General features: G+C 63.1%; 3 protein-coding genes across 4 annotated transcripts in view; all 3 read right to left on the minus strand.

Moving 5' to 3' along the window:
* Positions 1-1,723, minus strand: part of CPSF1 (cleavage and polyadenylation specific factor 1) — a 12,683-nt gene extending 10,960 nt beyond the window's left edge. Inside the window, exon 1 of the mRNA XM_039846119.1 lies at positions 1,133-1,723. Coding sequence (XP_039702053.1) covers positions 1,133-1,708 — 576 coding nt within the window. The 5' untranslated portion in view covers positions 1,709-1,723. The remainder of the gene's footprint in view (positions 1-1,132) is intronic.
* A 689-nt stretch (positions 1,724-2,412) lies between these two features.
* SLC39A4 (solute carrier family 39 member 4) lies at positions 2,413-7,402 on the minus strand. Its single transcript, XM_039846120.1, has 12 exons — positions 6,743-7,402; positions 6,114-6,368; positions 5,710-5,905; positions 5,455-5,597; positions 5,195-5,366; positions 4,717-4,889; positions 4,430-4,585; positions 4,238-4,354; positions 4,049-4,103; positions 3,801-3,953; positions 3,515-3,702; positions 2,413-3,428 (listed from the first exon to the last, which is right to left on the minus strand). Exons 1-12 carry the CDS (start codon positions 6,938-6,940, stop codon positions 3,300-3,302), a joined length of 1,935 nt encoding a protein of 644 aa, XP_039702054.1. The 5' UTR covers positions 6,941-7,402; the 3' UTR covers positions 2,413-3,299.
* Positions 7,403-10,656: 3,254 nt separating this feature from the next.
* On the minus strand, positions 10,657-15,510 carry VPS28 (VPS28 subunit of ESCRT-I). 2 transcript variants are annotated; one of them, XM_039846203.1, is made up of 10 exons: positions 15,369-15,510; positions 13,681-13,747; positions 13,086-13,114; positions 12,951-12,988; positions 12,690-12,779; positions 11,874-11,979; positions 11,677-11,778; positions 11,316-11,369; positions 11,064-11,155; positions 10,657-10,975 (listed from the first exon to the last, which is right to left on the minus strand). In XM_039846203.1, the coding sequence occupies exons 2-10, from the start codon at positions 13,715-13,717 to the stop codon at positions 10,858-10,860; spliced, it is 666 nt and encodes a 221-aa protein (XP_039702137.1). In that variant the 5' UTR covers positions 13,718-13,747; positions 15,369-15,510; the 3' UTR covers positions 10,657-10,857. The 2 variants fall into 2 exon arrangements, with proteins under 2 accessions (XP_039702137.1, XP_039702138.1); XM_039846204.1 differs by lacking the exon at positions 15,369-15,510 and adding an exon at positions 15,153-15,327 and having other exon boundaries at positions 10,732-10,975.
* Between the last annotated feature and the right edge of the window lie 20 nt (positions 15,511-15,530).

The following is a 15,530-nucleotide window of genomic DNA, read 5'->3' on the forward strand; positions in this document are numbered from 1 at the left end:
CACACACACAGAATTCTTGATAACCCTGTCAGGGAAGTGCACCCACTACCTTGTTCATCTTTAAAATTATTTAGAATATTCTTAACTTTTGACTCTTCCATGTAAATTTGAGAACCAGATCACTAAATCTAGTGAGAAACTTTATTGCAACTTTGAGACGCAAAACACTGAATGTGCAGATTAATCTGGGAATGGTTAACATTTCTATGATAACGAGACTTTCCATTTGTAACCATGATATAACTTCTACTCACTTTAGACTTCTGTTAATTTCAGGAAAAAAAATGCTAGATGTTTTTTTCCTCCCAAAAGTCAAAGAGGCCTTTCTTGCTGCTGGCTGTCACACTACACCTGTGCCAGGCTATGTGCTTGTCTGTGTCCCATAAAGCTTCTCCGTTCTCTATCCACACCTCATAGAGCAGAGGCCAGGCATCCCCAAGGTCTGGACCATATCCTGTCCAAACTCCTGCCCCACTCACACGTGTGTGACCACAGCAACACTGTGTTCGAAACTTCAGGATAGTTGTTTCCGTGGTGATGACTGGACCGGTAGTGACAGCCCCCCACCTCCACCCCACAAGGACCTTTCTCCAGCTCATGGTGCCCCACACTTCACTTTCTGGTGCAAGACTTGGCGAACTTTCCAAGAAAGGGCTTGAGAGCAAACATCTGACTTAGGCTTTGCAGTTACATCTGGTCCATTGAGAGCTTTTCTTTGGAATTTTTTTACAGCTCTTAAAGATGTAAAAAGTTTCCTTAGATCTCAGTGGGCTGTGGGCAGAAAGCCCAGCTCCTGGGGCTCATTCCCTTCAGTGTGCAATGTGCTGCTGTCTCGCTCATCTTCAAACAAAACAAAACAAAACAAACAAACGAACCTTTTCCAGCCACTTACTGCTGCATTATCTTGCTTCCCTGAGCACAAATCTCCTCCAGGGAGCTGTTCATGTTCAGTGACTAACTCTCCCCTTCCACTCTGCACCCCAGCCCAACTCTGCACGTCCGCCCACCCTCAACAGCTTCTGGCGAGTGCACGGGCTGTTCCTAGGGCTCGGCGCACTCCTCACTCCCCATCCCTGAGCCTGGAGCAGCAGCGAGGCCGGAGGCGGCTGGAGGCTGCGCGGCCCGGGCCTACCTCGGCGTCGCGGTTCAGGCGGTACACGTAGAGCTGCGAGGTCCCGGCCACCACGAGGTTGCGCTCGCTGTTGTTGAAGAAGTTGCAGTACATGGAGAACTCGAGGCCGGTGGGCGGGTGCGCCTGCTTGTACACGGCGTACATGGCGCCTACCCGGGCTGCGCGGGGCCGCAAGACGACAGGATGAGCGGGGCCTCCCGCGCCCGCCGCCCTCTCGCTAGCGGCCTGCCGCCGGCGCCCACCTGGCAGTTGGAGCCGGCTCGCGGGGGACGGGACGTCGGTGAACTCCGTCCCGCCGCCCGGAAGCTGAGCGTCGAGGTTCCGGGCTCCTGAGCTTGCGCAGTGACGGCACGGCGAACCGGCTGCGGCGGAGACAGCGGCCCCCGGTGGCCGGGGGAGCGAGGTGCCTCGCGACTCCGCGACCAGAGCCTCTGGAGATCCCGCGTCCCACAGGCGGGGGAACGCGGCGGCGGGCCGGAAGCGAGGAGGGCATGCAGCGGCTCCGGGCTGGCTGGGTCCCCTGCCTGACCCGGGCTGGGAACAGTGTAGAGCAGCGGTCCGCAACTTTTTTGGCATCAGGGGCGGGGCTCCTATGAGAGTCTAATGCCTGACGATTTGAGGTGGAGTCGAGGCGGGCATGCAGATACAGATGAGTCTTCGTTCCTTCGCCTACCGCTCATCTCCTGCTGTGCAGCCCAGTTCCTAACGGGCCATGGACAGGTACTAGTCCATGGCCCAGGGATTGGAGACCCCTGGCATATTGCTGCAGGAAGACGCGAGTGTCCTCCGCCAAGCCCATGTTCCGATGCCGGCCAGGAGCGTCGCGCGGAAGAGCCAGGCGAGCCTCGTGATGTGGGGCTGGAATGCAAGGGACGCCCGAGTGTGGAGGAGGCACAGACAGTACCCAGATGGGAAGGCTTCTTAGACAGAAAAGCCGTATCCTGTCTCTCCTGCATGCCCGCCCCAGAGCGACCCTACTTCCACCCAAGCGTTGGGCACTGAAGGCACACAGCCCTCCCGGCACCGGCAGCCACGTTTGCCAGTCCTCCCCTCTACCACCTGAGCCTCTCCTTCCAAAGCAGTGATTTTCTTGCGATCTTGCTCCCTCCCCAGGCCTGGCACAGCTACCTACTTCAAGGCCCTGGAACCAGGGCCTCGCACAGCTCAGCGAACCTCTCCTCCCTTGCTAGGGAGCTGCCCCAGATAAGCGGGGACAGGCCTGGGCCTTAGAAATGGAATCATAAGAAATAAAACAAGAAAGTATAGTCACACCCGAGAAATTGGCATATACACGTATATTGCATCGAGATCCGCACACTTGCTCATGTCAACAACAAGGCTCCGAGTCTGGACCATGGGGCGGGTGCCCAAAGGGGCCACCCGGATGTGCAGGCAGTTGTGTAAACCCCGGGCTACACTAAACCCCTTCAGAAATCATAGGAAGTACCACAGCCAGGACCGTGAAGATGTGCTGCAGGAGGCAGCAGGGGCAGAACACTGACGCTCAGCATCTCTGTCAAATGGACAGTCAGGGTGCCCACATCATATGGCATCTGTGACAACTGAATAAGTCAGTGCCCATAGGACCATAGGACCGGAGCCTGGCACGTGGCAAGCACCCTAACAAATGAAGGAGAACGCATCTGAGGGACGGAGTGGACCCTGTGGAGAGAGCCAGAGACACACAGGAGCAGTCCTGGGGAGGAAGCAATGGGCAGGGCGCTGCCATCCCAGGCAGGGGAAGGGAAGGGGAGAGCGGGCCGCCGGGCTGAGGTCGTGGGCAGGGCTGGCAGTAGGAAGGTGGAGATGGGCCCTCCTGGTGGATCCTCTTCCTCAAAAGGAGGGGAGGTCCAAGGCAGAGGTGGGGCAGTGGTGTCCCAGGCCTGGAAAATCCAGAGCATAGCTCTGCTGGTTCCTGTCGGGGTTCTAAGCACTGCCCCACTCAGTGGCCCTTCTTGGTGGGAGGCCCTCCCCACAGCGGGAAGAACAGTCTGGGCTCCAAGGGCGGGAATGCCTTTATTGAAGATGGGTTGGGGGGCCTGGGAGGGCGGGAACTCTCGAAGGCTTAGGGCTCTCCAGGTCCCCAGCTGTAGGTTCAGGTTCAAGGGGCTGAGACAGCGCAGGGCCAGGGGCCAGAGTCAGGGTTCCAAGAGCGGGGCGGAGGCTATCAGAGGGCGATGCTGTCCTCATACAGCGACAGCAGCAGCAGGACGGCCCAGCCGCCTAGCAGACCCACGTTGTGCAGCAGGAAAAGGAGCCAGGGACGCGGGTCGCGCACGTTCAGCATGGCCGGAAGCTGCGGAGGTGAGTGCCGGGTCAGCAGCCAGCTCGTGGGCCTGCTCACCCCCCTCCAGGAGCCCCCTTCGCGCCCTCCGCCCTGACCATGTCGCAGAGCGCCACGTAGAGGAAGAGGCCGATGGCTACCGCCAGGGTCCAGGACTCGCTCTCCTCGCCGACGCCGAGTGCGAGCGCCACGTAGAGGCCGGCGAAGGCCGTGAGCCCCGAGGCCAAGTTCAGCAGCAGCGCCCGGGACACCGGCAGCCCTGCGTGCAGCAGGGCCGCGAAGTCCCCTGGGGCGCGCGGGAGGGGGCGGGGTCAGGCCAAGAGCCCCGCCCTCCAGACCCCGCCCCTCCCGCCACACCGACAAGCCCCGCCCCTTGCCTCTCACCCAGCTCGTGGGGCACCTCGTGGCAGAACACCGCCAGCGACGTGGCCAGCCCCGTCTTCCAGGAGGACGCGAAGGCAGCGCCCACGGCCAGCCCGTCGGCGAAGTTGTGCAAGCCGTCGCCCAGCGTGATCATGTAGGGCAACAGCCTCAGCTCTGCGGACACAGCGCGCGTGGGGCGTGGGTAGGCGCGGGCCTGGCGCCACCACACTCTTAGCCCCCAGCCCTTCCTGGGCACCCCCAGGGCTCACCTGGGCTCTTTCTCCGGGGCTCCGGGCTCAGCAGCTCAGGGCTCTCTTCTGCCACCTGCAGGGGGTCCAGGTGGTTGAGCCTCCGTGCGAGGGAGAGGGGAGGAGCCGGGCTCGGGCCCCAGGTCAGCCTCAGAAGCCAGGGGCAGAAGCCCTGGGGTAGGGGCTCGGAGCGCCTGTAAGGGGACTTACCAGGTCTGCACGGGAGCCCTCGTGGGGCTGCTTGGGTGGCCGGAGCTCCCTAGGTGCCAGCTGCAGGGACATGCCGTGGCTGTGGCCACTGTGGCTGCGAGGTGCGCCCTTCCGGTCCTGTTGAACAGCAGCTCAGGGCCCGCCATGCCTCTTCCCAGTCCACCCACCACATCCAGCCCCCACTCGCCTGACCTCTGGGTCCTGGGGCAGCAAGAGGTCGCAGAGTTTCTCGAACAGGAAGAAGACATAAAGGCCGCTGAGTGCCACCACGAGGCGCCAGGTGGTCTGTGGGCCGTGGCTGTCTGCCCTGTGCTCGCTGTCCCCACCGTGCTGGTGCAGCCCCAGAACCTGGGAGGGCAGGGGGAGCTGAGGCTGGTGCCTCCCTGACACGGACCCCAGGAAGGCAGGCCTGGCAGGAGGGTTGGGAGGCAGAGCCCCTGGGAGAGGGGAAGGGAGGGTCCCAGTGGGCTGGGGCCGACCTTGGGTGTCAAGTGCAGGAGGGCGTCCCCTGTGAGTGCGCCCACGGCCATGCCCAGGAAGGTCTGGATGACATAGTGGGCAGCAGTGCTGCAGGCGGCGCAGGTGAGAAGCAGGAGGCCAAAGGTAGAGCAGAGGCAGATGAGCAGCGTGGCCAGCGAGCCATACAGATACTCTGGGGGACAGATAGCAAGGGCCCAGGTGAGAGCCCCACCTCAGCCTTCTCAGGGGAGGCCGTCCAGCGGGATCTGGGTGTGAGCAGGCGCTCTCCAGAGCTACAGGCAGCCAGGTGCGGGCCAGGCCCCTGCTCACACTAACCCTGGCCTCGAAGCCCCATGCTCTTCCCTGCCAGGCCCCAGGCTGAGCCTTCCCCCTGTCTCCCCTAGCCCAGCATTCACTCCCTCTCTGGGCGACCCCCAGCTGTGCCACCAGCACCTCTGGGCACAGGGAGGAAGGCAGGCTCGGAAGGTGGGCACTCACTCTCCGCCTGGCTAAGCTGGTTCTGGGCTGGGTGACTGGGCTGAGGGCTGCAGGCTCCACTCAATTGCTGTTGGAGCAGGGCGGGGCTCAGTTGGGCCCAGGCCTCTGGAGTCACCCCGGTCTGCTCAGACAGCCCATACACAGCCATCACATCCCTGGCACTCAGGCATACCTGGGGGTAGCAGGACTGGGGGTCAGGTGCTTGGGCAGGCTCGTAGAACCCCACCACTCCCCAGGACTGTGGCCTATGAGCCGCTCACTGTGTCCCATGTGTCAGAGCTGCTGTTGGGGGCGGTGAGGGGCGTGGGGCCCTGGCGGTTGACCCTTTTCTCCTGATGATGGTGGTCACTGTGGGTTTCGGTCACTCCGCCCACCCCCAGGCGCTGCATCAAGGCCGCCAGCTCTGGCAGAGAGAACAGAATTGCAAGTGTGTGGGCTCTGGTGCTGCCCTGCCCAGGGCCACGAGGCTGGCGGCTCAGGGCATGCCCCGCTCTGTGGCCCAGCCCAGGCCTCACCGGCCACAGAGATGTTGGGCGTGTCGCCGTGGGACTGCTGGAAAACGAAGTCCACGAAGTACTGGGGCGTCGGCAGGGTGTGGAAGCAGGACCCGCGCCCCACGTGCTCCAGCAGGGTGGCCAGCACGGGGCCAGGGCTGCCGGGCGCCCCCACCCCCCCCGCCTCTCGCAGCAGTTGAGGCGGGTCCACGCAGGCCTGGGGGAGGGGCTGGGTGTCAGCCAAGCTGCCACTGTGGCCTTCCTGGCCGCCAGCTCAGCCACCGCCCCTGGAACCCTTGCCCCCTGGATGCCAGTGGCCCCTGGATCTGCCCCTTAGCCTCATCTACGTCCTGAGTGGGTCCCTCCCCTCCAAATCCCTTGGGTCCTCCTCGCCCATTGCCACAGGCAGCCCGCCCGGCCCTCACCTCCCCTGCGCTGGGCTGGCCCGTGGTCTGGGCCTGAATCCTCTGCAGCAGCCTGCTCAGGCCTGGGGCCAAGGCCTTGGGGCCCTCGAGCAGGGCCAGGAGATGGTCGGCGCGGGAGGCCCAGCGGCCAGCCCGAATGTCCTCACACGTGCCCTCAGGGTCGCTGAGGTAGAGGGCGGCAGCGGCACTGAGGCGGGCGAGGTGGCCAGGTTCCTCAGGCCTGCCCAGGGCCAGGAGGTTGTCCACGGACAGGCACTGTGGGCAGAGACGGTGGGCAGCGGCCCTGTGGGGCCACACACGCCTCTCTCCCCGCCACGCCTCCACCTCCTGCTCTCATACTCCCCCCACCCCCATTACAGGAGCGGGTGCACAGGGGTCTCAGGAGGGGTTCCTTCCCCGGTGGTTTCTTCCTGGAACCACTGCCAATGTGATGGCCTGGAGGCTGACAGGGGAGGCGGCCCTGGGATCTGGAGCTGCGCGTCCCCAGTGCAGCCCCCATCATGGGGCTTGGGGCTGCAAGCAGGACTGCTCGGCCTCTGCCCTCCTCCTGGAGTCTGCCCAGGCCTTTCGCTGCCAGCCCGTAGGGTGGGGTGGGCAGGGCCGGGGGACCTGTCGGGTGGGGCACTTACCTTTCCACACGGCCCTGAGGTGCAGTGCACACGGGCCGCCAGTGTATTTAACAGGCCACCCAGCGCCACGCGGTCCAGAGCACCCTGGCCTGAACTCAGCAAAGTCAGCAGATGAGCAGGCTGGGCCATCCTCATGGTCAGCACCAGCACCAGCACAGCCAGCAGCGGCCTAGGCTCAAGCCAGGCCAAGATCGCCATGCTGAGGCCGTGGAAGGCTTGGCTCCTGCTTGGTGCTCTGGCGAGGCCTTGCACACCAGGGCTGGCTAAGGGAAGAGAGGGCTGCTTGGGGCCAGAGTGGTGCTAGGCACGAGGCTCTCCCACAGGTATTTCCTGCTGGGCGCTGTGATTGGCTGTCAGAGGAATTACAGATTAGCCATTCCAGGGGCAGGTCCTCCCCAAAACGAAGAGCCACATCCTGCAGGCGAGAGCTGCCTGGGGCCAGACTAGGGCGAGGTGAGGCTCTCTTGCAGGTGTTTCCTGCTGGGTGCTGTGATTGTCTGCCCTGCTTAACCATTTCAGGCTCCGTCCTCCGCGTTCCAGGAGCTGCTGCCTGTGGGGGGCGCTTGCCGGGCCCTTCCCCTGGCCTGCCTGCTGCGCCTTCCCTCCCCTGAGGGTCTAGGGTGTTGCCTTCTGCAGCTCTTTCTAGGGGCTCCCTCCAAGCAGGGGGGCCTGGGCCAGAGCAGCACACCTGGCAGGGGTCCCTCCCGGACATTCCTGTGGAGAGCCTGCACGGGCCCACCCCATCCCAGCCCCCTCCCAGGGTTCCACCCTGGCTCAGGGAGCTGAGATGCTCCCCCAGCCTCAAGAATGTGGGGCTCTCCTGGTCCTGGGTGTGGGCTCCGTGGGAGGTTGGCTGTAGTCTGAAGAACAGATACAGCCTTTGCTGAGTCATCTTCCCCCACCTCCAGCCCTCCAGGGAAAATCCCCCAGGAAATGGCCAGAGGCCCCCTGGGAGCCTGGGTCCTCGCCCCTCTGCACCCTGCAGGAGGGCTCTTGGGTGTGGTTCCCAGCCCTCCCCCTGTCCCTCCCCTCCCTGCTGCTCCCTCAGGCCTTTGACCCTCAGCCTTATCACTGCCTGGCTGGCACCTGGGGGAAGGTGCTGCCTGACCCTCCAGAGGTAGTGTCTAGGTGACCCCTCCCCACCTGGTTCAGCCATTCCTGAACCTGAGCCCCGTGGTGTGACGCTGGGTGGGGTAGGAGATTCAGACACCCCTTCACACAGTTCTGAGGGCTGAATCCAAACTGGCCCTTGTCCTTCCCCACTGCGTGGGACTGGCTGGGCTGGCTGGGGACCAGTCTGCAGCCTTGGGCCATCCGAGAGCCTATTAGCTTCCAGGCGAAGGTCTCAGCCCAGCCTGAGGCCTTGAAGGCCTGGCACATGCCAGCGGTGCCCTCGGCAGGCCCTCAGGCCTCAGTGGACCTCAGTGCCTCCTGCTCTGACCCCCACCTCTTCCACCAAAGTCACCCTTCTCTGTAGCCCAGAGCAGCGGGCTGTCACCAGCTCCCTGCACATCTGTCTCCGCCCCCTCCTCCCTCTTCCCCGTGCTGGGCTGTCCTCTGGGTGCTGAGCCTTCTGCTGTGTCCCCAGGCCCTGTCCTGCATCATCCTGTCACCTCATAAGCACATGGTAGTCCCTCCTGTCTTCAAACTTACACCCATGGTCACAAACAACCCAAGTGCCCACCCACAGATAGTGGATAAACACAATGTGGTCTGTCCGCATGGTGGAATGTTACTCAGCCTTGAAAAGGAAGGGATGCTGGCACTCGCCACAACACATCAACCTTGAGGACTGGGTGCTCAGCGAGCTGGCCCACCCCTCCCCCTCCCTGCCACGCCTGCAGGCCTTTGACCCTTCAGCTTTATGCTGCCTGGCTGCCACCTGGGGAAGGGGCCAGCCCCAAGGAGCTCCTAGTCCCCCCGCAAGGTCTCAGGGCAGCCTTGGATGAACCTTGAGGATGTTATGCTGAGTGAGATGTCAGTCACAACAGGACAAGTCCTGTATGATGCTTCTTACACAAGGCGCTCAGTCAAAATCGAGGGACAGGAAGTACAATGGTGAGCGCAGCAGCTGGGGGCAGGGAATGAGGGGAGTTTAGTGGGGAGACTTGCCATTTGGGAAGATGGAGAAGCTTCCGGAGCTGGCGGGTGGCAATCCCGGTATGGCATGCACCTACTAGACGCCGCTGAACTTAGACGGCAAACTTTGTTTTATGTACTTTCTTGCAATAAAAAACCGTAGAACAAAACAACCCTCCCTGGGTCTCTGCCCCTTCTGCTGCCCTAGACAGCATGACTTGGGGGTTCTGGCACTGGCAGCCTCTCCTGGGCTCCCCTGGAGCCCCCTCCCCACTTGTCAAGGTCACTGAGAGCCCCACAGGCCAGACCCAAGAGTGCGCTTCCTGGTCTGAGTCTGCCCTGGGCCCTGCGTCCTCAGGGTCTCCTCCCCGCCCGGCCACCCCCACTTTAGCTCTTTTCCTGGTCTTTCCGTCCTGTCCCCAAGCGCAGCAGGGCTGGACCCTGGACCTCTTGGGAAGGATTCCTGGACCCCACCCACTGTCAGGCTTTCGCCCTGGAGGCACTGAGCCTTTGTGCCACACTTCCCTCTGGAATGGCAGCCTCTGATTTCCAGCCACTCCTCCGACAGCTCCCCTGGGCGATCAGAGCCAAGTCCAACCCAGCCTGTACCGACGGGCTCCAGCCCCCACGGGCCCCTGCTCCCTGCAGGCATCCTGCACCCCCTCCAGCCGCTCGGGTGCTGAGCCTGGGCACAACCCCCAAGTCCCTCCACGGCCCACATCCAGACCTGCTGGCCCTTCGCCCCGCTGGCTGGCCCTTCGCCCCGCGGGATCGCCCTGGCAAGGACCCTACCAGTTGCCCCGGCTGTGTTGTCTCCCTCCATGATACGCAAGCGAGCTGGGGACACGCCTCTGCTCTGAGCACCCTGCTGGCCCCCAGGGCTCCTGGGCACCTTCCAGAGTCCTTACGTCACCTGCCCAGGCCCCTAGCCTGGCTCCCCGCTCCCTGCCTAGGACCAGCTTTGAGGGCTGCTCACCCCTCTCCTTCCGTGCAGCACTGAGGCTGTCCCTGACTACTGCACATGAAATGGCACCTCTCTGGCCATCACCCTTGGAAACACTGCAAGCTTCAGTCACTGACTCCGAATGCCAGAAATCGGAGAAAATGCTACAGCCAAACTGGCTCGTCCGTTATCCGATGCCGCTGCTGCCAGGTGTGACAGCCGTCTTAAAGCCCAGAGCCTTGGTTGTCCTGTTTGCTGCTGTCTGCCCGTGAGGACGAGGACCCTGTGGGGTCATATCCCGCAGTCTGCCAGCTGTCTGCCTCAGAGCAGGTCCACAGTAGATACTAGCAAACGAGCCATAGTTGGCCTTGGACCTCCTGTGTCCCCACCTGCGGCCTGTAGCTCCCCCGCCAGGCCTCAGGCAAGGGTGCCCCAGGGGCTCCTCGTAGGGCCTGGCTCCCTACTAGTGAGGGACATTCTCAGTGGCAGGAAGGAAATCAAATGGCTCCCACCAGTGTTCCAGTGAGCCACCGTACAGGACAGGGTCCTGCTGTGGAAGGTCAAACCCTGCATTGGCCTGCAGCGTCCCCTGCAGCCACACTTCCCAGCCTGGGGTGGCACCGTGGCCTCTGCACCAAGCCAGCTTGGACTCTGAGCAGCCCAGAGCTCTCAGATGAGGGGTGGAGAGGTGGGTGTGACAGGAAGGCTCCTTGGTGGTCAGATTCAAGCCACACCTGGCCCAGGCAGAGGCTCGCCCACCCCGCTGCTTGCCCTACAGTGACACCGAGGCCCTTCCCTGACGAACTGTGTGTGCTCGGAGCCTGTGTGCTCCAGGGCCACAAGATGCCACCTGAGGCCTAGAGGGCAGACAAACACTCGGGGCAGGCCTGGGTGGGGGTGCTCGCAGCAGCCAGAAAATCGGAAAGCATCTTTATTGTGGGGTGGAGGCTCGGGGTCAAGATACCATGGACAGACACAAACACGGGGCTGCTGTGGAAAGTCCAGGGGGTCCACAAAAACAGGAACCATGCTGGGAGGCTGGGGCCCCCCACTGGGCAGGCCTGAGAGCCACCAGGACAGGGAGTTGGGGCACTCAGGCATGCAGAAAACGGTTGAAGGCGTTGTAGGCAGACTCCAGGTCGAAGAGCATCTGGCGCACTTGGGAGTCATCCAGCTCGTCCGATGCAGACATGCCGCTCAGAGTCTGCAGCCTGCGGCCGCAGGAGCACAGCGCTGAGGCCGCGAGCTCCAAGGGGCTCCCAGGCCTCCCAGGGCCTCCAGGAGGGGTCGGACACTCACCATTGGCTGACCGTTTGGCGGCCCTCGAAGTCGGGAGGCAGGTGGCTCATGCGGTGCATAGTCTCCATCAGTTCCCGCAGGTCAGGCTGGATCTGCACGCACGATGTCTCATGGGACCCAGCTCCCCTGGAAGCCCCCTCCCCTGGTGCCTGCGCCACCCTGGGCCAAGTCTGCCCTGTCCACGGCCCTGGCCCCGCCCCCAGCAGTTCTGACCCCACCTCGCCCCGCCCCCATCCCACCCGGGAGCTGCACCTCGTCCATGGCGCGGATCTCCAGGCGCAGCTTGTCCATCACTGTGATGAAGAGCTGCGGGCAGGTGTGTGCATGAGGCAACCCTGACCCGCCCCAGCGGCTGACGGGGGAAGACCCCTCGCAGGGGAGGAGCCAGGCCAGCTCTGCTCCGCCCCTCTCTGGCCTCAGGAGCCAGTCCTTTTCCTGCTCAGCCTCAGCTGTCTGGTCATTCGCCTCCCGCCTCTGTCCCCACAGCCCTGGGGGCTACTCCATTTGCTGGGGGTGGCTGGCTTCCTGCTACAGGGCCCCCACCCGGGGGAGTGAGTGCTGTGCAGCTCGGGAGCCGGGACCCCGCGTGCGCATGCGGCTGCGGCGGGCTCACCGAGACGACGTCTGCAATGCAGCGGTTGAGGTTGCCCTTGTCGTCCTTGATGGTGATGGGCCGGTCCTCCTTGATCCTCTCCATGGCCAGCGGGCAGTCCAGCTGAGAGGAGACACAGGGTGACGGCCAGGACCCTTCCCAAGAGCTGTCCGCACCGCCCACCCGCCACCTCTCAGCCCGGGGGCCAGCTCACTTACGCGGAACTTGCGGCAGAATTCATCAATGGAGCTGATTTCTGAGCCCTGCACCTGACGGAAGGCCGCTTTGTACTGCACCAGCAGGCGAGAGCAGGCTGCCGTGTACCTAGGGAGCGGCCAGGCCGTGGGCCTCAGCATGGGGACAGCCCTGCCCGTCCACGCAGGGCAGCTCTCGCAGAGAGCTGGGTGACAGGTCAGAGGTGGCCATCAAGGGCAAGGCTTTCCACTGAGTTTACACAAGAGAGTTCTGGACGAGGGGGGCGGAGGCCAAAACATGGCTGCCGCAAGGGACCAGGCCCCCGCTGTTCAGACTGGCCCCAGGGTCCAGCACTGGGCAGAGGCCCAGCCAGCCCCCTTGTGTGGGTCGTGCCTCTGCACCCACGGCTCGTGGTCCTCTGTAGCGGGCCTTCTGCACTAAGTTAAGGCCTGCGTGCCTCCCGTGTATCTCACCTGGCCAGCAGCACCGAACAGACTGACCTGACCCTCCTGCTTGCCTTCTGAAGCCCTCATCCATGGACTCAGGGGAGCAGGCTGGGACAAAACCCCAGGGACGGGGTGGTGGGCACCCTCTCCCCTGGGACACTGCAGTACCACCAGGACTGCTCTGAATGAGAAGATGCCCAGGCTGCTAGCAACCAGGGCACCTCCTTGTGCTGGCAGGCCCCAGAGTAGTGGGCACCCTTACAGCCTGATGGAGAGGCAGAGGCCCAAAGAGACCCCCACCCTCACTTCCTGCTGAGCACCCAGGCCCTGGAGGGCGGAAACCAGCTTCCGAGGCCAGGTCCTCGTCTGCGGGCAGTGACAGTGGGCTCTCACTCGCTCGGGGTGACACAGTCCTTGATGTACGCCTTCTCCAGGGCCTGCATGGTCTTCACAACCGCAAACAGCTCTGCCATGTTGTCATACCTGAGAAGTGTGTCTGTCAGGCCATGGCCGCCCAGGCCCCCAGCCCTGTGGGGTGCAGGTGTGGCAGAGCTCCGCATTTGGCCCAGCCAGACCCACATCCTCCTGATCCTCGGTGTGGGGTGGGTGTGGGCTGGGGGCGCGGGCGGGTGTGCGGGGAGCATGCGGACTCACTTCTCCCGCTCCCGGGCATTCTTGTACAGCTTCACTTCCTGTCGGAGAGAGGGGCGTTGCGTCAGCACCGTGGAGGCTGCTCACATGGGCATTTGCTGTTGGTTAGTGCCGGCCAGGTGGGCACCTGCCACTCACCTCATACAGCTCCGGCTTGTTTCCAGGAGCTGCAACAGAGCAGGCAGAAAGCTGACAGACTGGCCACAAAGGCAACCCCCAGCTGGGCAGGCCTGCCCACGCGCCCTGGCCCCAGCCCTACATCAGCACCCCTCCCAGAGGCCAGGGCTGTGCCATGTCTCAAAGAGCCCGGAGGGAGCTGGAGCATAGGAATTCCATGTTTGGGGGTGGGCGGGGCTGAGCAGAAGATGTGCCGGGCCGGGCCTCCCATTCCCTCACTACTTCTGGGCCACCTCCCTCTATAGCGACCACACCTTGTGTATAGTGCAGTGATGAGGCACAAATGTTTGTTATGTGCTCTGTGACCTTTCCCCTGGCTGGGTTACTCTGGGATGCCAGAACCTCCTAAGGTTCCAGCCACCCTAAAGCTATCATCTCAGTGCCCAGCCAGCCCACCTAGTGGTGGTCTCTGGGCCCCCGTGATAAAATGTGCCAGCCCTGGCCAACCCGAAGCCGTATGGGGGACACCTGCAGGGTCCCCCAACCACTGGCCACTGCTCCCATCAGCCTCTGCAGCAGGGGCTGAAAGCCTGGGCCCAGCTCAGGCCACACTCACCTCCCAGGCCTGGAGTGGCTGGGATCCCGTGAAACATCCTGTAAGTGCAGGCGGCTCGAGCAGAGATCTGGGGAACAGAACCAGCACTGACTCATGGGACCCTGACCCCTCATGAAGAGCTTCTCACTCTCGGCAGAGACAGCTGAGAGACGGCAATGAACACACAGGACACTGAGTGCTGTGCTGGTCACACCTGCTGTGTCCTGGCTGCCATCAGGAGGAAGCATCTCAGGAGAGCAGGGTGACAGTGTGGGGAAGGGCAGGCTGCTCAGAGCCAGGGGACTGGGAAGAGGAGGCAGTAGTAGCTATAGGATGGACGATCTGGAAGGAGAGTTGGGCAGAGGAAACAGCATCCGCAACAGGAGGTCTTTGTTTAGGGATTGACTGGAGGTGCAGACAAGCTGGGGGGTGGGGCTTTCTGAGAGAGAGGTGTCCAGGGCATGAGGCTGGAGAGGCAGGCGAGGTCAGTGTGCAGCCCTTGCAGGTCATAAGCGAGTCTTACACCAGCGTGCAGGAGCTCCAGAAGGGCTGGAGACAAGCTCTGGGGCTCCCAGCCAGGCAGGGAGCCAAAGAGAAGGGGCAGAAGTAGGAGGCTGGGAAGGGTCCTGCCTAGTTGGGAAGTTGACATCAGTGCTGGGGCCAATTATGGAAACGCTCTGGAGATGGACCCACAAGACCCAGTGAAGGATTTGAAATGGGGTGTCAAAGAGGCAAGAATGACAGACACCTCCGTTTTTGGCCCAGTGGCATGGTGACAGCGAGGTGCACTGAGATGGAGACAGAGAAAGGAGCAGGTTTGCCAGGCAGGGGGGTATGCAGAAAAGCGCACCCTGGTTCGGATGTGTGAGTTTGGGGCTCCATTAGACATCCAAGAGGTGTGCAGAGGCAGCTGGAGGTCAGGGGAGAGACCTGGCTGGCAGTGTGGAGCCAGCGCCCTGTGGTGGATGGCGTGACACAAGGGACAGTTAAGGAGGACAGTAAACGAAGACAAGAGAGAAAGCAGCCCAGGCTGGAGACCCAGGGCACTCGTGGGCAGAGGCTGGGCAAAGGGTAGCAGAAGGGCGGGGCAAGAGCAAGGCGGTTCAAGTTAAGGAGCAGTTTCGGGGAGAGACCAAGAGGCCAGGAGCACAGACAAGGATCACACAGACTATTCAGCAGCCCCCCCCTCAGCCTCAGGGAGGAGGCGGTGCCCAGGTGGAGTGGCCGAAAGGAGAGGAACCGTCAGTCGTCCAGGGCCGGATTCTTTGGCCTCGGAAACTTACGTTCTCTGGCTACCAATGAACACATCGGCTAAATCTCACAGACCCGAGCCCGAGTCAAAAAAAGCGCGTTTCCGGAGAACGCCCGCGACGTGCCTGTGTAGGTAACACTCGCTCAGGTTGCGAGGGGTCCAGCCAAGCAATAAAGCGCCCCAAGGGAGGTACGCTCGGGGACCCGGGGTCTGGACTGATCAGTGGGGGCTGCGAGTCTACCTGAGGGGGGAGTTGGCAGGGGCACCGGGGGGAACACGCCTGGGGTTCCCGCCCACGACCGCCGGGCTCCGAGGCGCCAATTCCAGGAATCGGGAGAGGAGCCCCCAAGATAAGGGGACCCCTTTGTGGTATGGCGATGCCTGCGGGCCCAGGCCAGAATCGCCTCTCCCCACCGGGTCAGCCGACCCCCGCCCGCCCGCCCTGGGCCAGGAGTACCTGGGCAGGACCGGCAGTCCGGGAGATGACGGCGGGGCGGGGATCCCGATCGGCTGCTCGGCGCTCGACCCCGTGCCTGCGCCTGCGCACTCCCGCCTGCCATCGGCGCTCGACCCCCGCGCCTGCGCCCTCCCGCCTGCCATCGGCGCTCGACCCCTGTGC

This window comes from Pteropus medius, unplaced genomic scaffold (genome assembly GCF_902729225.1).
Source record: "Pteropus medius unplaced genomic scaffold, Ma_sr-lr_union100, whole genome shotgun sequence".
In the NCBI taxonomy this organism is placed as follows: domain Eukaryota; kingdom Metazoa; phylum Chordata; class Mammalia; order Chiroptera; family Pteropodidae; genus Pteropus; species Pteropus medius.

What these genes read in the sequence shown, in the direction of transcription:
- SLC39A4 (XM_039846120.1), bottom strand. Translation starts at nt 6,940, where the DNA reads ATGGCGATCTTGGCCTGGCTTGAGCCTAGGCCGCTGCTGGCTGTGCTG. An exon ending in GCCAGCCCAGCGCAGGGGAG is followed by an intron (nt 5,906 to 6,113) that starts GTGAGGGCCGGG and finishes CCCCTCCCCCAG; the next exon opens with GCCTGCGTGGACCCGCCTCA. An exon ending in CGAGGTGCCCCACGAGCTGG is followed by an intron (nt 3,703 to 3,800) that starts GTGAGAGGCAAG and finishes CGCGCGCCCCAG; the next exon opens with GGGACTTCGCGGCCCTGCTG.
- VPS28 (XM_039846203.1), bottom strand. Translation starts at nt 13,717, where the DNA reads ATGTTTCACGGGATCCCAGCCACTCCAGGCCTGGGAG. An exon ending in GACTGTGTCACCCCGAGCGA is followed by an intron (nt 11,980 to 12,689) that starts GTGAGAGCCCAC and finishes GCCGCTCCCTAG; the next exon opens with GTACACGGCAGCCTGCTCTC. An exon ending in AGATCCGCGCCATGGACGAG is followed by an intron (nt 11,156 to 11,315) that starts GTGCAGCTCCCG and finishes TCGTGCGTGCAG; the next exon opens with ATCCAGCCTGACCTGCGGGA.